We start from the raw sequence: 27219 nt of genomic DNA, 5'->3' as shown, positions 1-27219 counted from the left end.
GGAGAGTGATCAGGGGCACTACAAGAAGAGTAAAACACACAACACTCTCACATCCTAATCTCACATATGTGATTGCTAGTGTTGCTAATTTATATGTAGGCAAGTTTGAGGAAAAGCATATATATAACGAGCTTGCTCCTTTCTTTGAAAATGTGTGCAATTGGTGTAGATACGTTGATGATATTTTCTTAATTTGGAAAGGTGAAAAAGAAAAACTACACAAGTTTTTCATGTGGCTTAATCTGTGTGATTACAATCTTAAATTCACCATGCAGCACAGTTGTGATCAGGTTGAATTTTTAGATGTATACATTAAACATATGAACAAACAGTTGATAGTATCTCTATTCACTAAGCCTACAGCGAGGAATACACTTTTACATTATGATAGTTTTCATCCCAGAAGTCAAAGACAAGCGATTCCTTTCTCACAGTTCTTGCGCTTGAGAAGAAACTGTACAGAGATTAAAGATTTATTGAAGCATACAGATGTTCTAGCGGAGAAATTGAAACAAAGAGGATATCCCCATAGAGTGATTAAGGATTCATTACAAAGAGCGAAATATTACAACCGTGAGGCATTATTGCAAGGTAAAAGTAAAGTTAAAAGCGAGAAGTTGGTTTTTGTAGTCCACCATTCCAATTTGAACAATAGGTTGAGACAAATCATCAATTCTGAGTGGCACATCTTGAACACGTGTGATGATGCCATGTTATTAGAAAAAAACACTCTTTGCTTTTAAAAGGAATACAAATTTACGTAATATGTTGGTCCGGGCATCTGTTGGGTTTACTCAGAATCTGGTACAAAGATCCGCCATAGGATTGGACCCGGTTAAAGGGAACTTAAAATGTGGTAGCTGCCATGGATGTGATGGGGCTATTATTACTAATAAGTTCATACATAATGAGAGAACGGTTGTGTTGATGACCATGACAAACTGCAGATCCAAAAATGTGGTATATTTGATTTTATGCCCGTGTAATTTAGGTTACGTGGGGGAGACATCGAGAGAGTTCAGGACGAGATTATCTGAACACAAATCCGCAATAAGAACGCGCAAATTGAATGCCCGTTAGTTGCCCATTGGATTCTATTCAACCACAGTGAGGACAAGATAAGATGGACGATACTATAGAAAATCTTGTTAAGAGGGGATTCCTGTGTTGAATCCATTAGGAAAAAGAAAGAAGTATATTGGATTTTTTTCTTACAGACTTTTGAAAAAGGATTTAATGACGAGATCCCTTGGTGAAATGGCATTTAGTTTGTGCCAGTAACTTTATTTAAGATCTATATATGTGCCTTACGGATATCTGTTTACAGTTATTTTCACTGGTACCCTTTGGAGTGAAGTTGTTTATATATCTGTGTTCGTTTCCACTCCAACAAGGCCGCCATAAGTTAGCTCTGTGTATTAGAGCTACCATGTCTACCCCCTGTTTCTGAATAAAGATTAGAGTGGGTTAAGATTATATCTATGTGCAGATTATTATTTTCTGCTGCCCTCACTCACATCTACTATTTTTGACGCCGATGAGCTCATTTGACAGCATTTCTTGTTTTGGCATATGAGCAATACACCTACATTTAAAGATGGCCGCCGTCTTTTCCTGGATTTCATGTAGATTTATGGGTGCGCTTAGTCCCTTTTCTATGTTTTTTACGAACACATGCTGCTGTGAGACATCCAGTTTAGATCATAGAAGCGGCGTCCATTGGGGTCGCTGAAGGCTTGACAAACATGTTCTATCAAGTCACAGGACGAGCTGGCAATCTATGCAGTGATTACTTCTGAAGGTAAGTTTAGTTAATCACTGGTCTTATGGAGAAAGTAGGTTTTGCCACTGTTGAGGACAGGGAAACTTTGTTGGTGTTGAAATAGTATTTGAGGTTCATACAGTATTTTTATTCCTGTTGTTTTGTCTTTGTAGAGTCAGCTAGTTCCTCCTACCCCTGTAATTGGTTTTGGAGTTTGTTGCCAGTGGTTGGCATTGTGAGGTAGGATCTGCATGAGTAATATATACGCTATTATCTAATATTGATATATATATTTTGCATGGTGTTTTAGACTTGCTTGGGTGCGCACTTGAGTTAAGCACATTCATTTTGTTTTTTTCTTTGATTTTTTTCGGAACATTCACGTGGTTTGATGGTTGTGTTGTTTATTTTCTTTGTCACTTTTGTGGAGTGTGTTAGTTTGTCACGGGAACGGACATGAAAATCCCCTTTATTGTTGCAATATTATTAATTGAGGTATTTGTTCCTATATGTATAGATATATGACTGCGGCACAGTGTATCAGTTTACATCATCCTTCCACTATGCCCTGATGAAGGTGGCGCTTGTATTTCCAAACTTCAGATTTTGTTTGTCCACTGAAACGCGCGTTGGCTTTGAGGATAATAAAGTATGCCCTTGATGAATTCCAAGATTCTGGCCGTAATGAGCTTTAGGCCTTGATATTATGGATTATCTTGATGAATTTTGAACGTGTGGCTTGGATGAAAATTGAGGATTATGTTCATGAATTTTGAGATTATGACAAGTATACAAAGTTGATACTGGACAATATTTATTTTTCGTTATTTTTGTATACTCTTTCTGATTACTCTTTATTCTGTGTAAATATATTTTTTGACCATTAGCTTTTCTATTTACTGGAAACTCATTATATGAAAAACTATTGTTTATTTAAATTGGATTGTATTCAGATTAGGAGCCATATTTTATTTATTATTATGAGCATGGCATATAAAGAGTATTGTCTGTAGTTGTTTGTTTATATTGCTATCATTAATTTGTTTGTCTGGTGTTTCTAATTTTTATTTCCTATTTTGTCTCTGTCTTATATGTCTGTCTCTCTGTGTTGCAGTTGAATTTGTTATTGTTCTCTATTGTAATTCAGATGATTGAGTTTCAGGTTTTGGTATTTTGGGGAATTGTTTCTTTATATATGTGTAGTTGTTATTTTTTCTAGATTTCTTAGTGTATATTAATAAAAATTATTTTTCTGTTTAGAATATGTATTGATATTGGGTTAATTCATATGTGAGATTCGGATGTGAGAGTGTTGTGTGTTTTACTCTTCTGGAGGTCAGACTGCAGCCAATGCACCATATTTTGACCACGGTGATCATGCCACTGTGTGACCGCCAGCACCTCCGGGATCAGAGATCCCGGCGGTCTGGTGGTTGCAGCAGTCCTAGTCCGCCAGGACAGTAATAACCTTACCCAGTCAAATAGTGGCCTTAAAGCTGCTAATTCTGATATCATCACCAGGCTAAACTCTACAAAGAGAGCCTTCAAGGGGGTTCCCGGCCCTAGCCCCAATAAGGTTCTCAGAATTTTGTTCTCAGCTCCTTGCAGCACACTAGTCATATCCCCAGAGCTCTGCCCCGAAGAGTTTCGCAGCCACTGCTTTTCGGACATATATTTTCAAGATGGTACTGATACTTCTAGCTCCAGCCTTGTGCTTGAAATTCAGTATTGCCCCCGCTGTTTACTTGAGGACTATAGCTGTCTCCCCTACATGACTGTCCCTACTTAAGTTCTCCGAGCACCGCACACCCAGCTAGTCAAAGTGCTTGATGACCTCAATTGGTACATCGTTGATCGTTAGTTTTCACCAGAGGCTGTGAGAAGGCCGCAAGGTCATCCCCATGGTCTTACTATAGCTGATGGTCACTGATTTTTCCTCGCAGTATTTGACAACGCGTCCAAGCAGCCTATGGGCCACTTTTTCTGTGCGTGCCATGGGTATAACATCGTCCACAAATAGTAATATTGGGACCCTGCTGTCGGCTACAACAGGGACATCTAGCTGTTCTGCTAGGAGGTAGTGGACCACATAATTCAGGAAGAGGCTGAAAAGTAGAGATGCCAGGACACAACCTTGCCGGATGCCCTTTTGTACCTGAAAGAGATCTATGCACTCCCTACCCATCCTGTTTCTCACTCTAGCCATGCTATCTGAGTGCAGTGCTGGTATAGCTTTCACTCCTAAACCCAACAATGACCTCCATAATTAGCCCCTGTCCACTAAATCAAAGGCAGCTTTCAGGTCTATAAAAATCAATACAGTGAGGATCTCCTAATTTCTGTGGATTTATATGAGATCAGGTAGAGTCAGATGGCCTGATCGATAGTTCCCACCTGAGACCGAAAGCCAGCTTGCACTTCTGTTAGGACACCCTGGGCCTCGGCCCACCCGTGGAGGCGATTAAGCAAAACTTTCCCTAGAATCTTCCCGGCTCCATTGAGAAGGGAGATCGGCCCATAATAAGCAGGACAGCCTCTCTCTTCTGATAGATCGGGACAATAATAGCAGAGCACCAGTACTGTGGTACTGCGTTCCCCATCAAAAGCTGCATTAAACACCTTAGTGAGGAGTCTAGCACAATAAAGGTACACAGGCACCAGGTCAGGGCTGGGAACCTTGTGCTTCTTTATTGCTCCCAGTGCTCTAAGTACTTCTGGGATTAAAATTCCTATTGCATTGGGAGAGACGGAAAGGGCATCTCCCGGCTGCTTGGAAACCGGGAAGCAGTACTACATAGGGTGCTAAAATGGTGGACCAAGACAGTTGGGCCTATGCAAGTTTCTACAGCATTCACTGTCCCCTTCCCCACTCTGGTTACCAATTGCCAGATTTTTTTTTTAATTATTCTCAGCTGCGGCCTTACTGAGTTCTACCCACACAGTATTTTGGTACAGCCATTTCTTAGTGGCCAGGAGGCACTTATAATCTCTTCTCTACTCTCTCAATTTATTTTCTCTAATGCAGCTATCATGGCGCTGTATGTAGGCAAGCAAAACATCTTTTTGCCCTTGCGCACTCCTTATCAAATCAGCCTTTACAACTAGACTGCCCCCCTCTACTATTACCATCTAACTTAGATGCTACAGGTTTATACCACAGGATCTTGAACACCCCTATCATTGTGTCATAAGCGGCTAATATCAAGGGGCTATCATTGGTCAAAGCATCTATAATAAGCTATTATAAATTTGAGTTGCGGGAGTTCCTGCCGGTACTTTTTGCTATCCCAACTTATTCTCCTTTCACAATTAGATGGGGCAGTCTCCTCTCGTAGAACCCCTGGGCCCGCCCTGTCACATTTCCTAACCCTATAGCATTCATCCTCATACTGAGGACAAGTGGGTTGGGGTCACTCTCCACTCTACTGACCACAGCCATATCGAGAATGGACTTCCATGCTTCCATATTGATAATTACATAATCAGTGTCCGAGGAGGATCTACTGTTGTCGAAGTTTGCCTTAGCAGCACCAACCGACCTGCAGCACCCACTGGCAAAGCGGAGACCGTTGTTAAGCAGAAGATCAGTAAAGGCCTCAGCCTTTTTTTCTGGACTTAAAATGACTCATAGCTGTCTCAGGGATTCCCAATCTGCGATCTTCCATCAAGATTTCACTGTTATTTATGGCGTTGCAGGCTAGTGAATTATCACCTGCCAAACCCCATCTAGCTCTTTCAATTTATGCAGAACACTCTTTGCAGCATGCCTGAACCTCCTGGGACCATCCTGGCGGGATATATATGTTCAAGATGTCAGACACCACCCCTCTATCTTCCCCAGACCGGAGCCTCATATGCTGAATATTGGCAAAAGCCATCGAGGGTGGCAGATCTACTTGCTCTACTTTGCAGTTTTACACGAAACCGATGTTGAAAGGCCGCCCTATGGCCGCCCCTTCCTAGAACAGGTAGCCAGCGTATCAAACCCCAAGAACCCATTCTTACATATTACATCTTACATCAACAACCCAGGTTTCTTGGAAGCAGCAAATATCATATGAGCTAAAACCAATCATGGTCTTCCATTATGCTAACTAGACCTGCTAACTTCCATGACAGAATTCGCAAACAACCCCCCTTCAAAATATTACAAGGGTAGGTGTGGTGGGGGATGTATACAGGGAGAATGGCAGAATGGAGAGGGAGTTTCTTCTTTGCTCACCAGTTCTTACTCTGGGAAAGGGGGAGGGGGGTCCTGGGTCTCCAGCCAATACAGTTGCTACCCATGACCAGCCCTCAAAATTGTTCTCTTTTTTCTTCTTCTCGTGGCTGGGGATCCTAATTTTCCTGCTGTACTTGTGGAAAGTGATGGTCAGGGTTTCATGTACTCTGTTACCATTGGCTGTAGTTCTCATCTTTTTTTCCCCATGGTGCAGATCTGTGTTTATGCGGGCTGCCATCCCTCGACATATCTGTGTTACTCCTGAACCTCTAATCCAAGCCAATTTCCTCTTGATTAATATTAGGACATGGCAGCACATCAACCCCCATTATGTGGAAACAGTCTGCGTGATTAAGGATAAGTCTGGCTATAAAAAATAGAGCAAATTCAACTAAAGCTGAAGGACAGGAGATGACGGGATCTCCTTGGAAGGTGACAGGATGGACACGCCTACTACAACAGTAAAACTGCTGTTGCCTACTCCCCAGTTTTACTGGTTTCACATCGCTAGAAGAAAGAACTCTCAACTCTGGTACAGCATAGAAGAGAGTTAATAACTGTGATCTATTTAAAGGTTGATTCACACCAGCGTCAGGGAAGAGATCAACAAACTCCAGGCATTGCCCACTGTACCTTCTTCCAGGCGTAGCACCGGGGGGGCTACAGTGCTGTTATAATGCAAATCACAATCATCTGGACTGTCTATGCGTCTAGTTCCTAGGGGCACAGTAAATGGCAGGGCATCCAGGTTCAAGCCGGAAGGCACCCATGGCTCGCTGGGGATGCACGTTTTCCTGCTCAATTTGGGCTGCCACCATTTCCTGAGTGTAAGGCAAAGGGTTACCAGTCTTGGCTGCTCTCCTTGGGCCCTTCCTCCCGCTGTTCCCTTTCTCTTTATGGAGCCTTTTTTCTTGTTTCTAGGCATCCTTGTCCTTGACAAATATTCTTGGCAGACTGCTCCTTCTGCTGTTCCACCCTTACTTTGACTATCCTCGCAGTATGGGGTTTGGGTAGGTTCAAAGGACCTTACCACATCTCAACACCTATCATCCTACCATGAGGCATTGTCCAGCAAAGGGGCAGTTGAGTTACTGACATCTATGTTCTCCCCATTTGGCACATCCTTAGAGCTGGTAACTGGAGTTGCCCCAGTGTCTGCATGACTCATAGAGTTGGAGAACAACCATTTTAAAGAGTAGACTGGGAATGGTGTGGCCCACTTCCCCTTTTTTTTAGCATTTTCCTTCTTCTTGATACCCCTACTCGACTTTACACCTGTAACATCTGAGACTTCTCCCTGCGACCCCAGAGTTCTTACTTTTGGACTCCACAGTACTAAAAAAAAGCTCCTTAGATCCAGTAGCTACAGATTTATCTGTAGGGCTAGCCTGACACTATTCTGCAGGGAGGTTGCCCCTCCCTGCTGTAATAAGCCTGTCATCCACTCCACGACCACAGATGCCAGCGCCACAGGGGTTGGCCATAATTACATCAGTTTGTAGTTGACTCCCAGTTTGAACAGATGTGAAATCTAAAGGTTCAATCTGTACAGTACTCCTTTTGGAATGTGAGAGATTAATCTGGTTGTGACTGGGGTAAATCCTGGTTCCTTCCATCTGTCCTTCCACCCAGAACTAGGGCCTATAATATCATAGCTAGTAGTGACGCAATTTCTCCATTAATGCAAAGATCTATATTAGAATATTGTATTGTTTAATGTAATCAGAACCTCAGAGATTACAAACCCTTGTAAGGACTCTATAGGTGCAGTGTTGGCCTTTGGATACTGGCTAGTAGGGATATGCTAGTATAAAGAATCAGTTGAGCGGAGCTCCCCACTGGGGGTAAAGCTATTATTCGCAGATTTAAAGCCAACCGCAGCCTCCGCCAGGACCACAGAGCTATCACCTGATGTCAACAGGACTTCAGGTGACTCACAGGATCCAACCTTGTTCCTGGTGGCTATGGGCTGCAAGGTACCTCAGGGAGTGTGTAATCTAAAAATATCAGGGAGCTTTCATTAAGATAGTCACCTTCCCCTCTTCCGTTGCTGTCTCTCAAATCTTTGATTGGTGCCATTGGTTCTCCGTTAAGGCAGCTATGGAGCAGGACCTTGTGTTCCTTCCTTCCCTGGGGCAGCACCGTGGGTTCACTCTCCCCCCTTGAACTATCCATTGCACTTTGTTGCCTCTTTGGCGTGGGACCTAAGTTCTAGTGAGTTTGCTTGCTCTTGTCTCACTAATTCTCTCTGAACAGCTGCTGCACGGTTCACTCCCATTGTCCTCCTCCAGGGCAGTTCCCTGCATCACTAATTGCTCTTCTAGTTCTATTTGTTCAGCAATCTGCTCTAGAGGGGACACTTTATCCACCTTCGGATAGAAACTAGTTATTAACCTCTTGGTAGGTCTAGGAATGGCCATATCCACCGCGGCCTCGCCACAAGCACCATCCAGTGGAAGTGCAGAGAAGGAGAAATCAGGCCCAATGGGCACAGGACAATGGGGGACATCAGCGACCTCTGCCATATTCTTGAACTCCTCCACCCAAATCCTTTTGGCTTGGGGTGTGTCGTAATCAATCTATTGAACACTCTCATTGAGTGCCTCAGGATGATCTGCCTTGCATTGGTATTTTGTCTGTTTTTCAGCGTCATTTTTCTGCTGTTTTTCTGCAGTGTTGTGTGCAGTAATCAAGCCGAATAGCGACCAATAATGGCCAGTTGCCTTGTCAACTAGCAGCAGAGTGTCAATGATGCACTGTAGTTGCTAGAGTCGCAGCAGTATGCACCACATAATTCCAATCCAGGTGGCAGGTGAGCACACAGAGTGGGGCAAGCCGCACCAGGTCCTCTCAGGCTCTACCCCGGGCAGCTGGCTCTAAGACTGCAGCCACCACACCGCACCCGTCCTATAGCACCAGCCATCTTAAATATATCTATATATCCTTGCAGCGCAGATTGCCGTTTAGACCTGCCAGCCAATCGACCTGGCCTTCATTTAATGGTCATACAGCCCCTTTGCAATCATGTGTGTCTAGAAAGCTAGAGAGCAAGAGTGCTCGCCTGGGGCTGAGATGGAGTACTACGTAAGTTCAGACAGCAGTGCGGAATTGCTTCACCTTCACCTCCCCTCGCCTCCTCCTTCCTCAACCAACCACTACTGAGGACAAAGAGCAGAAGGGGTGTGGAAGCTAAAATCGAATCGACCCCTTCTGCAGCTCACTTGCTCCACTCCGCTTGCTACTGCCGCTCGCTACTGCCGCTCGCTACTGCCGTAGCTCCGCTGCACTGCCCCGCACTCTCAGGTCTCCCTGGTGCCTCAGCCATTCAGCTGCTCCTCTCCTTGGCTGTCATCGTCAACGTCAGGGTCTCCTGCTACTCCTGTTCTGCTCATGTCAGCTGTTTCATGTAAGCTGCAGGTTTCCTCTTCTATGATCACCCAAACAAGGAGCAGCTGCAACAGCTCTTTTGAGTAACCGCTGGTTCCTCAACCACACATTGAGACTACTGGTGATATATGGGGAATAGTATTTGCCAAGGATCAAACAACAGATTATGGTGGTCATTCTGACCGCGGCGGGTGGCAGTCGCCGCCCGCCATGCGGTTACCGCCGAATGGCCGCTCTGCGGTCAGGAGACCGCGGATGCCATTCTGGCTTTCCCGCTGGGCCGGCGGGTGACCGCCAAAAGGCCGCCCGCCGGCTGTACTGCCATTTGATAAAGTTTTTTTTGACCAATGACTTTGTGTTTCACCACTGCGCATATTAGTTGCTCAATGTTCACCAGTAGCACATGGTATGTTTTGTTCAGTTTAGCCGCCTATGGGCTTTGACATGGCATTAGCCATTACTTTCTGTATTCAGTTGAGCCGCCTATGGGCTTTGACATTGCATTAGTCATTACATTCTGTATTCTGCCTATTGGCTTTGACATGCTGTATCCAGTCTAGCCGCCTATTGGCTTTGACATTGCATTCCTATTGGCTTTGACATGATGTATTCAGTTTAGCTGCCTATTGACTTTGACATGCTATTAGATATTCTGCCTATTGGCTTTGACATGATATCATATATTACATTTTGTATTCAGCTCCGCTACCTATTGGCTTTGACATGGTATTATACATTGCATTTTATATTCAGCTCCGCTGCCTATTGGCTTTGACATGATATTATACATTGCATTTTATATTCAGCTCAGCTGCCTTTGGGCTTTGACATGATATTATACATTGCATTTTGTATTCAGCTCAGCTGCCTATGGGCTTTGACATGATATAAGACATTGCATTTTGTATTCAGCTTAGATGCTTATTGGCTTTAACATGACATTGCATTTGATATTTAGGTTAGCTGCCTATTGCCTTTAACGTGGAGTTAGATCTTGCAGTTGAGAATCCAAGCTGTATTTTTCCAAGCTGTGTTTTTGCACAAGATGAACCAAGATGTTTTTCTCACAGTAGACTAGACATGATAAGAGAGAGTACATAGGTGTTGTTTTTTCTTCGCTTCAGCTTGGGAACAGGAGTAGTCTTGGAGACCTGGCCAGTCTCCAAAAGGCTTGCTCAGTTTCCCAGGTCTGAGAGGAGGGGGCACACCTTTGTAACGAATGTAACAGGCTGCAGAGGGTCAGATTCGAATCTGCCGGACCTCGTGCTGGAGCTTGGCGCAGGCTGCCAGCAATCCTGTGTGGGTAGATGAATCTCTCTTTCTCGCAGCTGACAGGGGTCATCAGCTTGCAGACCTTAGAAAGATGAAGCTGTAGATAGTTCCCACACGGTGAAGTATTTGTTTTGCTTTGCATTCAATATCTTATAAATATAACCTGCTGTGTATATTGCAAACTGATATATTTTGTTTGATTAACGCGGACTTGAAAGCTACTAATTCGTCATACATAAAATATTGTGGTTGGGGAAGAATTAACAACAATAAAAGTCTTCTTTGACCTCAGAAGTGCATTTCTGTTGTGTTATGTTAGTGCTTAGAAACTAGATAAGAGGAAAGCACTACACCGGCCCAGCGGGAAAGCCCCTGCAACGAGGAAGCCGGCTCCGAATGGAGCCGGCGGAGTTGCAGGGGTGCGACTGGTGCAGTGGCACCCGTCGCGATTTTCACTGTCTGCAAAGCAGACAGTGAAAATCTGTATGGGGCCCTGTTAGGGGGCCCCTGCACTGCCCATGCCAGTGGCATGGGCAGTGCAGGGGCCCCCAGGGGCCCCACGACACCTGTTCCCGCCATCCTGGTTCTGGCGGTGAAAACCGCCAGAAACAGGCTGGCGGGAAGGGGGTCGGAATCCCCATGGCGGCGCTGCAAGCAGCGCCGCCATGGAGGATTCCCTGGGCCAGGGGAAAACTGGCAGGAAACCGCCGGTTCCCCTTTTCTGACCGCGGCTTTACCGCCGCGGTCAGAATAGCCCTGGAAGCACCGCCAGCCTGTTGGCGGTGCTTCCGCTGCCCTCCGCCCTGGCGGTCAGAGACCGCCAGGGTTGGAATGAGGGCCTATGTTTTGCCACTTACTCATATTGTCAGTAGTTTCTGCCTGCGTAGTAACAGTGCCTGGTGATTAATTGGGTAGAAGTGGATCTGGAATTCTTTGGATTTGCAACTAAATCAGGATGTCTCAAACATGGGATTTGAGATTACGAACTGGAGCATTTCTGGGAGAGACAGATCATGATTCTGAGATCCAAACAACAGCAACAAAGGAGTTTATTCATTTAAGAGTTTATTAAATTAATTAGTTTATTATAAAGTCAAAGGTATTAACCAAACCTGGCAGATCACTCCAGGCTTCCATACCTTAACTCTGCCCTACCTATTAAATGAATGTGAAAACTGAACCTTATCTTTCCTCCTACATTGTCTTACATGAGAAGTGATTCTTTCAAATCATCATTTAGAATGTGGTGGCACGTGCTTGTAAATACATTCCCTTTTATGGTTATCAGTGAGGCAGGAATTGTTGTGGGATCTAGCTAGTCATGTGTACTAAGAAGGGGCGGGTTGAGGGGCTTGGTACTTACCCAATAGGTAGAGAAGTAACTTAGGTTGGTTTGGTTCTTCTTTATCTAGAAAAGTCAAAAATCATGTTTAAGATTCACAAAGGAAACTGTGATGTATTTATCAATTTTAAATGACTAGAAACATATTTATGCAGGCTTATCAGAAATTCATTGAAATCCAAACCCAACAATATTTTGTGCTCTATTTACTAGATACTCCTCAAGACTGCTTTGCCCTAGCTGTCTTAAGGGGTGTCGTAGCTGGACACAACAAGTAAGGCTGCTCTTAAGTAGTTAAATTTAAATATTAATTTACTAAACGGCTGGCACAGTATAGAGCTGAAGATAAAAATCACCACAGCCCACAACCAATCACATCAAGTTTAGAAGTATCTAGTGTGTGAACACAAATTATTACATAAGATTATAATATGTGATGACAACAAGACAGGGGACAGTACAGTTTTTGAACTTTTTTAAATCATAAGAAGGGATATCTCATCCCTATTTGTCAAAATGCATTTCTATAGAAAGTCATGTCATTAAAATGGACATCAGAAGAAATGGACAAACATTTATTAGTAAGTGTAAAGATATTACAATAACTTTAAAATCTCATAAAACAAATGATATTCCTTGCTCACTGCAATTATATTTACTTCTAGTCATTTCATCTATCCGATGATTGGTACTGTACTTTAGCATAGACATATACAGTGAATGTTTTAGCACAGAGAGGACCAGGACTTGCAGCTGGGTTATTATGTAAGCATTGTTACCCTCTTTCTTCCCCTATCTCCACAGTACCTATTCCCTGTCCACCATTCTCTCCCTCCCCATATGTACTAGTCATTTTTTAATCCTGACCTTTGAGCTCTTCCCCTGCATCTTGACATGATGTTTGAAGTCCATGCTGTTCTGTCTACCTCTTCCTTCTATGCTTCTCCAATCACCCTTCCAGCCAGCATGTTTCAGGCCCTACATGCAAGGCATTAGCTTCTTCCTCATCTAGTAAGCTCAACAATGCTCCTCTACATCAGACTGCTGGAAGTGTTGCAAAACGTCATATTAAGTCATGGCTCAGACTGATAGCAAAAAATGAATTTGCTTTTTGATTCTACTGAGATAGTTTCTGCATGATGACCTCAAGATATTGAGAAAGTGCTTACCCAGAGGGCCTTTAGAAGGAAGTTGCACATCTTCATTACCTGGAAAATATAAAATAATGTAATGGTTTCTGCAAAATATTAAACAGTTATTATGCAGAGGTTGGCTAAGGAAGATATTCCTTTAAGTTTTCTTGTTTTGTTTAGCAGCTATTTTAACATACAAGAAATCATCTACAACAATGTTAGGTTTCCCATTTATTTAGTGATAGGAAAGTACCCCACAGTACTGCTGATCGGAAGGCAGCAATTCAGCAAGTAGAAAGGCTCAACATCTTATCCTGTCTCTGATGAGATCACAAAATATACTAAAACCTATTTTTTGCTCATGGTGTTTCCGTAATTTAAAATACATTTGAGGGACTATTTACAAACTACATTTCACAATACCACAGTAATACTATTAAAGTACAACAAACGTCACAAATGTTATTCACAAACCTATGAGTGTAAATCTTCACCTCCTATCTTTCTATGGGATGATCCTGGCTCTTGTAAGTTAGTAGTAAATGTCGGAGGGGCCAGGCGGAGTGGCTTGAAAAAGGGGCATACTTACTACTAAATGGGAGGGGCTTAGGGAGGAGTGGAGAGGGGTTTAGTGAGGTTTAGGGAAGAACATACATCCACCCACAAAAGAGGAAGCCAATTGCTATTCAGCACACCTAAAGTTAACACCACCAAAATGGAACTCAGCACAATAGTAAATTATTTCAGCTCAGAGCTTGAGGAAGTCCAGCACCACATATGGCCAACCCCTGGTACTGCAATACCCTCCACAAGGAAGCAATGGAGGTGGGGACTTAAAATAAAACCTCATAGGAAATAATGTTAGATTACATTTAAATTTTAAAAAATGAAAATGTTACAATAGCTACATTTAATGTAAAGTTTAAAAAAATTCATTTATTTTTTTATTTATAAAATATTTTAACAACCTTTTTTTCCACTAATTTGTATTAAACTATATATATACGACTTTTAATTAATACTGTACATCACTTTTAAAAATTGTTAATGCATAACCAGATGGGGTCCTGATCTACCTGTGATAAAGCATAGGGAAAATGTTTTAAGAAGTTCCTTAAAATGTATAATAAATTAGTGAACATTTTTGTATGTCAGATTGTAATCCAAATTAATTCTATATAAGTATTTTAAATGTCCAAGAAAATAAAAAATGTTACACCATTAACTTCACCTTGAATTAAATCTTTTATTAATTGACTTATATTATATCAAATAAAAATAGTTTGCTGATGTTTAGATTTTAAAAAAATCCTACATAAAGTTGATTTTAAAAAAAAAAATTGCATTAATAATTACAAAAAGTGATGCACAGAATTAAGTAAAAGTAGTTTAAATAGTTTTTAATAAAAAAAAAGTTACATAAATTTTTTATTAAAAAATGGGTGTTAAAATATTTTCTACTAACAAAAATATGTATTATTTGTACCCTTTTTCGTAACATTAAATTATATGCATTTATATTTTATTGGTTTTATTTAAACACAATCAGAATAAGCACTCCAGGAGCTGCAATACTGTTTGTCATGGTCAAATCCAAAATAATCAAGTAATATACAGTAGGAATCGTCTTAATTGATACATACTGTAGTATAAACTGACTAGTAGATTGACCAGTCATACAGTGACCGGGTGTTTTGGGGTGTTACTGACTGTACAGATAGGATGTACGTCAGAATCAGTTCTTAAAAATGGGGCCAGAGGCATCTGCTTAACTAGATGTTGGCAATCAGAATACTGGCATTACAGACCTGTCCAAAGCAATAAAGCAGGCGTGTCTATGCAGAGACATCAAGCAGGTATGATTTCACAATGTTCATTTATCTTTGGATTTGGATGTGGGCAGCATGAGTTGTGCATATAGCTCAAGTTGGGCATTACAGAATATGAGGGATTCCAACCAGTAATTTTTTTATGAGCGGTAGACGTACCTCCACCCAGCCAAGCAGTGCTATCTTGGGATCCAGTTGGAATGCAATCACTTCTCCCAGCTCATTGTCCCAGTCAATTCGGAACAGATGGTGACCACATGGTGCCTCATATTGCATCAAATAGTATTGAAAGGCAGTAAGTTGTTCTCTGGAGGTTACAGATAAGAGTTTTTCTAAAATAAGGAAATGATCAGGCTCTGAGGGGAACACAGACCCACAGGCACCAGAGAGATAATAATATAGAAAAATATCTAGGGATGAGCACAGGAAGCTTTTCTGCAGGTGTTTTGAATTTGCCATTTTTGTATAGGCTGCCCCAAGAGACCAAGGAAATGCAATTGGGTGATTGCTTTTGCCCCCTGTGTTGAAAGCAGCTTTGGGTTTGAGAAAGGGGATGCTTAGGCAAGTATATTATGTCATGACTAGCGGTGGCCGGAATATTCTGTTCTGGCAGCTAAATAGACAGATTTTGGCGACTCTGTGTTACTCTTGTAATGCGTGCCGGCTAAACTCTGTCAATTGCAACTTGGCAGAAGCTTTTCATGTGCAAAGCTCCAGAATGGTCATTTGGCAAGTGCGGACAATTGCACCCCCTAGTGTGATTTCCAGTTACTAGGAGGACATCCAATGCCGGTGGGCAGAGCCAGTCGTGATTGTGGTCAGAAGGCTTCCACTAGAGTAGGAAATCTGCTCCTGTGGCAGCAAAATCAATTAGAACAGCTGTACCCTCAGGTGCATTGCGTGGTGCTGTTCTCGCTCATTTTATTGCGTGGAAGGCGCAATCTAAATCTAAATTTAGTTTTATCTAACTGCTGAATTATGTGGAATCAAATTCTGCAAGTTTCACCCACCCCTAATCAGGACCAACCCATTCTTGCAGGCCATCCTATGCCCAGATAGTACATTAGTGGCATTTATTTATGCCATTCTCCTCTGCACAGGTGAGGACCCCATCATTGAATAGAGTGGCAGGAGAGCTACATTATCTGAATTAGCAGCAGTGAGTGGTAAATAATGGGATGGGTTAAACAAATAATAGGCAAAGTGTACCTGTGGCCACAAATAATTTAGCTCAAAATCTGGTGCCTTGAATCCACCACAGTGGAAAGGTACTATCAGCATTTGTCACTTAACACTGGGCTGCTTTCCAGCCCATGCCAACCTGATCATATGAGATGTAGGTACTGAGAGAGGACATTTAGAGAGTAATAATGATATTCACAAAATCAAAAAAACAAGAGACCTCTTTATGAGTTTGGCACGTGGACAAGCAACCGCCGAACTCATGGGGAGAATGCCATCATCCTACCGGTGGCTTCCTCTCAAGCATATTACAATGTTCCTGCCAGGCTGACCAGTGGGAACATTGTATTACATGTTCCCACTGGTCTGATTGGTGGGAACAGTGCTACAATATTGGTCACAGGCATGGCCCGTGCAGGGGCACCCCTCTGGCCCCCGGCTTTCTGCCAGCCTTTCCATGATGGGTGGCTGCCATAGAAAGGCTGGAGGAAAGCTGAGTTGTAATCAGCATGGCGGTGCTGAGTTCAGCACCGCCGTGGCTGAGAACAACTGAGACCACTGTGAGCCAGTTGGAAATGATGTTCCTGGCTGGGATGGCGGTCCCCTGGTGGGTCCACCCACCAGGGTTGTAAGGTGGCAGGTGGACTGCCTAGAGTGCGATCCTAAGACTGCTACACTCGTTATGAGGCCCAAAGTAATTTTAGAAGGCCAACCATTTTTATAAGACCAATCTGCTCTGGTAGAAGACAGAAGGAGAGGAAATATGCAAGTTATCTGTTTTGATAATTTAGCCAGAGTAACACCCTATTTTTCTCTACTTTCTAGATTGATGCCCTAGTTAATCCAAATCCCTAAACATTTATATGAGTCCTGCCACCAAATCGGCTGGAAATCTGGTGTAAATCTAATTGTGTTGACAGTTAGGGGGAAGATTTAAGATTTACTACTAGTAATAGTAATTCTTCATAGGACTTCAAATCTTAGGAATTCTCTGTTATTGGGTGGAGAAATTCCCGGGTTTCTGAGATATAAGGTCATGTCATTGGCATGGAGAGAAATAAGATGATGAGAGCTGGTAACTCTAACGGACATTGCTATAGTGGTGCTGGTGAAGGTTTGCTGATAAGTGTCTGAAGGCTATTGTAAAGGATAGGCGATAGAGGGTGCTCCTGCCAGGTTACCAGTGAGAGGTCTATAACCTGTGGGGCACAATTGTTTATCTGAATGTGGGTTGTGTGGCGTTGTGTGGGAATTCTACAATAACATGAGTCACTCCATAAATCCAGCAGACATGGGGCCTGATTACAACTTTGGAGGAGGTGTTAATCCGTCCCAAAAGTGACTGTAAAGTGACGGATATACCATGAGCCGTATTACGAGTCCATTATATCCTTTGGAACTAGTAATATGGCTGGTGGTATATCCGTCACATTTGGGATGGATTAAAACCTCCTCCAAAGTTGTAATCAGGCCCATACAGAGTCTAACCAGTATTGTAGACAAGCATTCCCATTCAAAGGAATCAAATGCCTTTGAGGCATCCAGAAAAACAACTATGGCATCCATGCTGAGCTCTATAAGTTACATAAATTGTGTGCCATTGACCTTCCTGGGATCAATCCTGATTTGTCTGGGAGCATCAAATCAGGGAGAAAGAGGGCTACAGTTAGTGATACGCTTTGCCACAATCTTGGTATCGCAACTTGGTATGGTAATTTACTGAGGTGATCCTTATCCAAAAGAGTGACTGTTAATGATTGTAGTGCATATGGTGGAAGCACTATCTGTTAAATCAGTGGTTTCCAACCTTTTGACTTTTGTGAACCCCCACTTTATCATTACTGGAACCCAGGGACCCACAGTAAATCATTATTAGAATCCAGGGACCCCCCACTGAGTTATTACTGAAAGCTGGGGACCTAATCTGTGAACATTATTTAATTTTCTAAGCAGTCACGGACCCCCTGAGGAGACTTTGCAGACCCCCAGAGGTCCCCGGACCACAGTGTGGGAACCACTGTGTTAAATGATAAGCAAAGATTCAAAGAAACCACCAGAATTTATCAAAGGGCATTCAGATCTGCTCAGGTAACCTATTACTCAACCAGAATTGAGACAGTTAGTAACTCCCTCAAAGAAGTATTTGAGGCAGTTAAATCTCTACTGGACCAGTCACGTAAGCAGTATTGTTCTTCAATAAGGTATCTAACATCCACTCTACCTTTGATAATTTAGCTGCATCACACTATGGGCCTTTTACAAGTTTGGTGGTCGGCTTTGAAGACCCCCAGACCCATGGTGAGGAGGCCGCCATCAAGGTGGTGGTCTCCCCACCGGCCCTATCATGATTTTCTCACTGGGCTGACAGGAGGGAACCAAGGTTCCCATCCATCAGCCCAGTGGGAAAGGTGCAGCAGCATTGCTGCAGGCTCAACATAGAGCTGGTGCCAATGCTGCCGTACGCAGGGTGCACCAGCACCCTTGAAATGCACACTATCTGCAGAGCAGACAGTGTGCATTTCAAGGGTGCTGGACAGGGGGACCCCTGCACTTGTTCTCCACCAGCATTTTCATGGTGGATAATGAGGTTGTAATCAGGAGGGCAGCGCTGAACTCAGCGCCGCCTTGACTGATTACAACCAAGACCTCTGTCAGCCTGTCAGGATCTGAGATCCTGGCAGGGATGGTGGTAGGTTGGAGGGTCTGCCCGCCAACCTCATAATGTGGCAGTCGGAAGGTAACAGCCGCAGCGGTTAAACAGCCAGCACAAGGCACGTAATCATAATCTCGTAATCTGGCCCTATGTCAGCTCCATTTACAAGAGTCCAATGGAGACACTGACTTCTTTTCAACTCCTCAAACCTAATACGTGTTGAGCTATAAAGCCATTAAATCAGGCTTGCCTTCTGAACAATGACCACCAGACAAGTTCGATAACATATGCAACATGCTCTCCCTGATCCTTATTGATCTGCTGAACTTTTCTTCGAATTATGGCGTGGTTCCTGGGGTATGAAAGCATGCTGTATGAAAGCATGCTATAATACTTCTACCACTAATAAAAGGAGACACCTGACTGGGCGAATTACCAAACTATTTCTCTCCTACCAATTTATACCAATATCCTGGAGAAGCACGGCCAGCTTCCTTCATTCCTAGAACAAAATAAGGTACTACATTCCCTCAATCTGGTTTTCACGCAAAACACAGCACTGAATCTGCACTGCTAGGCATTACAGAAACTCACAGACAGGAATTGGATAAAGGATGACCTGTGTCTTGGATCCTATTGGATTTAAGTGCTGCCTTTGACACTGTTTCTCATTGGGTGCTCTGGAGGTAGCACATTTCTGTTTACTGCCAAACCTTTAAAATATACAGTTTTCAACCTGCCCCATGGAGGTCCTCAAGGCTCCTCCTTGAACTACTTTTTCAATATATGCTTGCGACCATTGGCAAACATAGTGGAAAAGTTCCCCCTATCTCTCTATTCTTGCGAGGATGACAGACAAATTATAATCCCACTCTCCACAACGGCAAATAGTACCTCTTCAAATATGGCTCCCTGCCTTAAAGAAGTGGCATGCTGGATGTGTCATAACTGCCTGAAATTAAATGGCAGTAAAACGGACGTGCTCATCCTAAGCAATCAACCCCAGCTGTGGGGTCTCACTGTTGGTGAGATGAGCTGGGCTTCCAGACAGTCGATCAGGTCTGGTGGTTCAGGACAGCCAGACTCGTGGTGACAGTCAGACCACCGCAGCTGTGGTGGTCCGACCATCACATTAAAAATTTGGAAGGCGCACCCACCAAAAGACAGCCGTCGCCACTACAATCTTAGATCCCAACGGGCTGACGGCGGTCTTGGTTGTAATCAGCCATGGCAGCTCTGAACTCAGCGCCGCTGTGCTGATTACACCCTTGTTCTCCGCCAGCCTTTTCATGTTGGTTTCACAGGGTGCCCTTGCACTGTCCATGCCCATGGCATGAGCAGCGCAGGGGCCCCCTGCCCAGCACCGTCAGAATGCGCACTGTCTGATTAGCAGACAGTGGCAATTCCGAGGGTGCTGGACAGCCCCCAGTGCGATGCCATTGGCCTTGGCTCCATGTGGAGATGAGACCAATGCCACCGCACATTTTAAATTGGGCTTCCGCCAGTCAGCCCAGTGGAAAACTCGTAATGGGTCTGGGTCTGGTGGGGCTCCATGGTGGTCTTCTCACCACAAGTCTGTCAGTCAGCTGTTCTGACCACCAGAATCATAATCAGGCCCTTAGGCTCCTGCAACCAATTGACCATGGATCAACAAATTACTTGGGTAGCTGTGTGCTGTTTTGGTTTGGTAGATGTTTGACAATGATCCAGTAGTATTTGCACTTTGGATACACAAAAGTCTGTGGTTTAGACTTTAACAATTTTGAGACTGGATTATGGCAATGTGCTATTCTTGGCTAAAGCGGCTGCAGACCAGAATGCAGCTGCCCTATATCACAATGTATCAAGTACAAGGCACTGTGTTAAGTCCACAGACCCGTGCACCAGGCTGGCCCACTGTATGCATGCTCTCTTATACACTCATATTCCCAAGTGGGAACTTTGACCTGGTAAAATCCAACCTGGCCATCCTTCCCAGAATCAAAAGGGTAAGGCAAGGAAGTCGATCTTTTGCTTACCTGCGCCCAAAACTCTGGAATGATCTGCCAGCTGAGTTCTCTTGATCTGTTAACACTGGGAAACACCTCTGGAGTAGCCAAGAGCTTTATAAATTTGATTTGATTTGATTTGATTTGAAAAGTGAAAGTGGATGACAATTATTCACAGGTTTTCCCTGGTTTTAGTAGGGCCATCAGGATGACTTCACAGAGAATTGGAAGAGACATGTTGCTCTCTAGCTTCTTAAAAAATAGCCAGAAGATGAGATGTCAGAATGTCTAAAACCTTTTATAAAATTCAGCAGGCAGTACATAGAACCTGGGACTTTACTGACAGGAGACCACTTACAGCAGTTTTATTTCATCAAGTGTGAACTGCTGGACAAGGAACTGCCAATGAGCATCACCCAGACAGTTTTAAGCTGTTTTTTATAGGTAAGCAAAAGTGTGTTCTCAACTGTGACCCCACAAGGAGTATAGCTTAGTAAAGTATGTGGAGAAAATCTCTAGGGTCTGAGTCATAATGTGATATGGTGTACCCAAAGGGTCATTCATTTCTGTATTGCTGTTGGCAACCCAAGGGTGTTTTATGTTATGTTAAAAGGATTTATAAAGTGCATAGCTGCCCCAATAACTGGCTTCAAAATGCTACACCATCAACACAGGAGCATAACACACATTAAATAAAAGAAGGAGGCAAGAACACAGCAAAAGCAGCAGCAAGAAGTCTAAGCTGCAAACAATAAACCAGGTCTGTTTTTTCAAGTTAGGTCATAATTTACCATGGTGCCATTACTCTCCATTTGCATGGGCCCACGCATACTTACCATGGTACAGATGCTTTCTGTCAGCCACACCCTGGTATTCAGATATCTTATTTCTTATTCAATCTAAGGTAGAGGATTGAGTGCTAGGTGACAGTTCAAGTTCTCTGATCACACTTTCCATATGTATTATATCTGTTCTTAAAGATTTTAATACACCACTCTGCTTGGCCATGCATCTACCCCTGATCACCATCTTAATAGACTCCCAGCCCATACCCACATGCTACCCTGAGCCCAGATTAAGTTAAAAGTGCTCTATTATGTCTGTTTTCAGTTTTTCATAGAACAACCTGTGGTAAGGGAGCACAACCACTTGGCTTTGCAAAACAGTAATCAAACAGTTCCCAAGAATGTCCTCCCGTGCCTCAGCCACACTGAAGGCCCAAACTGGCCAGGACCTATATCTCGACCTCTATAAACATACAACACAGCTCATCAATAATGCTTGGGGTGCAAGTTAATAGTGACAAAAGTTCTATTCATGATATAACCCGAGGTGTTGCATGAGAGCCAGTTCCTTTCCCTCCTGTTTAGTATGGAGGCAGATTCAGAGCAGAACTATTTGAGACTCGCCACTATGTTAGGCGCTTATGCAGTGAAAGCCCCCCTGAACAATATTAAGGGCATGACTGAACTGTATAATACAGGTTAGGCAAGCATAGGTTATAAGCGCCCACAAGTGGGAGCACAGTATGATAACATGTTGATATGCCAGATTTGAAGCAGCTATACAGGCTACCTTCTTGTATATGGAATAAAAAATAGAATGTGAGGTCCAAATAGTTGGTTTCTCTATGTCCCAAAGAATAGTTATCTTGATCATGGCAGTAAGGAATAGCATCTGGAAGTGTTCGAAGGAAATCTGATGCCAGCTGTGAGGTTTAGAAGACTCTGGAATGCATAAGATATGGATATTATTCCATCAGGATCTCATGTGCATATTTTAATTCTTGACAGCAATAACGTTGAGGACTTTATCTACGTTTAGTAAAGTTGTGCCCTCAGTATTGTCATTATCTTCAGCGTTAGATACCCCTAGATCCACAGATCCCAGGCTACTGTCAAGTTTTTCCATTTTGCTTGATATAGAGTCCATTATGCGAATGAATGTATTAATCATTGTGCTGACTGCAACAAGATTTACTTGCATGGCTCTCAGCAAGACTTCATGCTATTATCATGCGTCTCCTGTTCATAACCCAGAGGAGGGGCTGTATCAGCATCTCCAACACAACCAATAATGCTTGAACGTAAGAATTCCACTTGTATCTTAGGTTGCTTGCCATTCACATTGCCAATCATGAGTGTTCCAGGCCAGCCATCAAGTTGACGCATATCCAGGTGGCATCTATCGTAGCATGCCACAGGAGAGGGGGGACCACCAGCGCACCACTGACATTATTATTCACCAGCAAGGGAACATATCAGCCTATGACTCAACCTTCAGCATATATATATAGTAACTGTGGTTTCTGGGCATATGTCCTGTACTATTTCATTAGGTAGTATGGTAGAATTAGTTATATTGAGAGATATATTCAAAACTGTTAATATGTTTTTTATTGCACAGTCCAGCACAATAGGTCCTGTCTTGACCCTTACGATCAATAATGAGAAGGGGACATGAGCAGACCAGGCCAGAGAAGGGACAAATTACTGGATCGCAGCTGTGGCCCAGAAGATAATAAGCAATAGTGTCTCGTTAGTCTGGGTGCACCCCAGTGTCATACACTATTCTTGTCAGCATTTTTAACTTGCACATATTTTGTTCATAAGGGACTATGAGTCCCCTCTATTATTTTAGGCTAGGTATGTGCTTCCAGGCATCAAAGCTCACAATATTTCATAGGCCTTCCTCTCTACATGAACAGCCAACAGAGCCGATCTCCTCTGCTTCACTTTCCACTCCAACCACAATGCAGATGTCCCACTACCCTGGCCCAGGGCAGCCATACATGGAGAAGAACTCTGCACTGCCCCATCACCAGACAAGTGTTGCCTGCTACTCCAGCTACTCATAGCTTTGATGGTGGCAGCCTCTCTCTGATGGTCCTGACCCACCTCACCTTCATACCAAGGGCACATTGATCACAGGACCCTGCTGGCCCCTAAAAGTATCTGTGAGGGCGGCACACTCTTACAACTCTACTCACCTACAGTCAGCCGTTGACCATCACTTCGGCCACAAACTCCTCTGTATGTCAGTCGTGGTCCCCGTGACTCCAAGGCAAATGCATCACCTTCTTCAACTATATTGTTATCAGACGACCATCAGCCACTGAGGTACAAGCAAGGCTGCCATTTTGGACAACAAGTTGTCGAGGTCGAGAAATGGTGTTTACAGCAATTCTCACCACTTCCTTCTACTTCTTTCACTCACCAGCAGGTAGCAAGAGATAATAGGGGGAAGATATTATCTTTCAGCTCAGGTAGGGCAATGATAGATGGGTTCTGTTGGATGTTCCCTTTCAACGGCAAGAGCCTCCGTAGGGTGAGGACATTGTGGCAGGTGGCACTCTAGTGCCCCCGAGGGGGTTTCATTTTATGCCCCTATTACCATTGTTTTCTAGGGGAGGGAGTTGCAGTATCAGAGGTTTCCCATCTGTGATGCTGGACGTATTACTGTTTCTTTTGGCAACAGTAACTTACACTCCTAAATTTAGCTCCACACCCTTTTTCAGTGGGGCTGCAGATACGGATGTCTCACTTTTGAGTAACTTTACATTAGGATTTTGTGAGTATTCCAAGTTAGTAAAGTTACTTAAAAGTATAAGAGTAAACTACACATGTACATTACTCACAAGTGTAAGTTACTTTTTGTGGATAGCCCTCTGAATATCTGTTTTCCACATTGAGCATTATTGACATGTCTGACAATGCCTTGTGTGGATTAAAATATGTACATGGTGTTATTTATTGATCTGTGGCTAAAAAAAATATTTCTGAACGTAATTTTAGAAAACCTATTTTGTATTAAGTATTTTGAAAAAAACGTAATACTTATAAGCAAGTGGTAATTGTCAAGTATACAAAAATTATCACCGCGACTTCACACAAAAGCAAGTCTACTTTTATGCAGCTTGAGTTAGGATTGTTGTAATGATCAGCAAGTTGTTTAGGTGGGGGGACTCCTTTGAAGGAACTCTATGTGTTTGGCACTGAGCCCTCGGTAAAAATTAGAAAGCTTAACGGTATTTTTGATAAAGGCAATGAAAACATATTTAGCGACATATTAATTAACCTTTAGTAAATGTCTCACATTTTGGTCACTTCTCATGAAGCAGATAAACAGAAAAATATGTGAGGGGGATCACAGGCCTAATAAATAAAACAGCTTTCAGCTTGTTGAGCTTTAACCGGCAATGCAAGGAAGATGAACGCCTTCAGCAGATAATGGAAGTGTGATTGTTTCCATGTTTACTGTATGTTAAGAACATTCATGAACAAAGGCAACAGGACTTTCCTTGGCAAGCATGTGCAGGGATTATTGTAATTGTTAAATTGCCAGCAAAAGCCACACAAAAAAGGTTAAAGGAAAATATGTTGTTATCTAAAGGTGGCTACCTTATCCATTCCAATAAAAATGTACATTGAAAAAACATTCAATGATGAGGCTGATTATTTACTAGTGACATACTTTTTAAACAAGACTTTCAGTTGTGCCATGGATGTTATTATTATGATTATTATTTGTGAAGAAGGTAGCTCCAAAGTTACAGTGTCGCTTAAACAGTTAATAACATTAGAGCGCAGGCAAAATAAATAGCTTATATTTAAATTTATTATAAGCAATAATTGATGAAGAAAATCACACTTTGAACTCGTTTTGCAACTTAAGAGAAAGAGACTATTTTAGTTGGATGTGAACAATGTTCAGAGGCGTTGTACTGTCATTGAACGAGAAAGGAGCCAATCAGTAAAGTGGGGTAACCCATTGCCCATGGATTATGCTGTGGTGGGTGGAAGCAAAATGTGAATGGCAATTTAACAGACGAATGGAAGAAGCTTTCCGAACAAATGCTGCCTATGTAAGTTTATTATGTATGATTTTGTTTAGGGAAAAACAAGAATCTGATGACACAGCTGAAACTATGTCAAAGACCCGACTTACAAAAAGTGACAGAATACTTTGAACATGCAATCATCCCAAGTGGCTGTCAGGGAGAAATCTTTCCTACAAGATGAGGAGAAACTAATCACGTTTTTCAGAACACCATTAGCAGTAGCAGAAACTAGTTTTGTGGAACATTTCCTTCCCAAAACTAATCTTTGAATGGCCTTAGAAGTGCACATGAATGTATGCCTCCTTTATTTTTTTGAGACAGCTAATCAGATATAAATTGAGAGACACTTTGGTGCACAGAAAGATAATATCTGTTTAGATTTACTAGAAAATATTTTCATGAATTATCACAAAGCCCATTTGATTATTTGAGTCACTTTACATAAAGGAATTCTATCTGTATTACATCTAGGCTATCCTGTTGTAGGTTTAAGCCTATAGTAACTGATAAAACCCCACCATTCACTTCTCTCCATAATAAAATGCATTTGAACAGCCATATCCATGAGCCCCAAACTAAGCCCAGTTAAAGTTATGCATAATATAGGCATAATTTTGGAATAAATCTTTTTGAATACCTAGATCAGTGTAAACATATGAACACTGATAAGCACCTGCACAACCACAAACTAAAATACCATTCAATCAAAGAACAGTGAGAAAGAAGGAGTCATTTTTATTTCTTCTTACAGGGACCAACACAAAGTAAGTTTGTTATACATGATAGCAGCAAGAAAGACTAGTCTAAGATAGTTCTGGTTTAGTATTGTTTTTCAGGGATGTCACTAAAATTAAATACTGTTTATTCTTCCTTTTGTTTTCTCCAGTTGTGTGTGCTTGGATTAAAGGTGCAGGGTTCAGAAGCATGTTTTAGGTTCATCTACTCATTTTATATACTGTAGAGAAACCGAGAATATTAAACATATTTGGGAAGCGCTGTGTGCCTGCCGGGAGGAGGAGTTTTACGGGCAGGAGCCCTTTAAACTACCTTCGCGCTCCCACCATCGCGGGAAGCGCTGTGTGCCTGCCGGGAGGAGGAGTTTCACGGGCAGGAGCCCTTTAACTATCTTTGCGCTCCCGCCGTCGCGGGAAGCGCTGTGTGCCTGCCGGGAGGAGGAGTTTCACGGGCAGGAGCCCTTTAACTATCTTTGCGCTCCCGCCGTCGCGGGAATCGCTGTGTGCCTGCCGGGAGGAGGAGTTTCACGGGCAGGAGCCCTTTAACTATCTTTGCGCTCCCGCCGTCGCGGGAATCGCTGTGTGCCTGCCGGGAGGAGGAGTTTCACGGGCAGGAGCCCTTTAAACTACCTTTGCGCTCCCGCCGTCGCGGGAAGCGCTGTGTGTCTGCCGGGAGGAGGAGTTTCACGGGCAGGAGCCCTTTAACTATCTTTGCGCTCCCGCCGTCGAGGGGAAGCGCTGTGTGCCTGCCGGGAGGAGGAGTTTCACGGGCAGGAGCCCTTTAACTATCTTCGCGCTCCCGCCGTCGCGGGAAGCGCTGTGTGCCTGCCGGGAGGAGGAGTTTCACGGGCAGGAGCCCTTTAACTATTTTCGCG

The 27219-nt window shown here is 43.1% G+C and overlaps 1 protein-coding gene across 1 annotated transcript in view; it reads right to left on the bottom strand.

Annotated features, from left to right (window-relative positions):
• Positions 1-27219, bottom strand: part of LOC138288178 (uncharacterized) — a 77305-nt gene that overhangs the window by 32526 nt on the left and 17560 nt on the right. Inside the window, exons 3-4 of the mRNA XM_069229502.1 lie at positions 13155-13193; positions 12007-12051 (exon numbers count right to left, since the gene is read on the bottom strand). Coding sequence (XP_069085603.1) covers positions 12007-12051; positions 13155-13193 — 84 coding nt within the window. The remainder of the gene's footprint in view (positions 1-12006; positions 12052-13154; positions 13194-27219) is intronic.

This window comes from Pleurodeles waltl, chromosome 4_1 (genome assembly GCF_031143425.1).
Source record: "Pleurodeles waltl isolate 20211129_DDA chromosome 4_1, aPleWal1.hap1.20221129, whole genome shotgun sequence".
Lineage (NCBI taxonomy): Eukaryota > Metazoa > Chordata > Amphibia > Caudata > Salamandridae > Pleurodeles > Pleurodeles waltl.
This window is presented reverse-complemented; position numbering and strand designations above follow the sequence as displayed.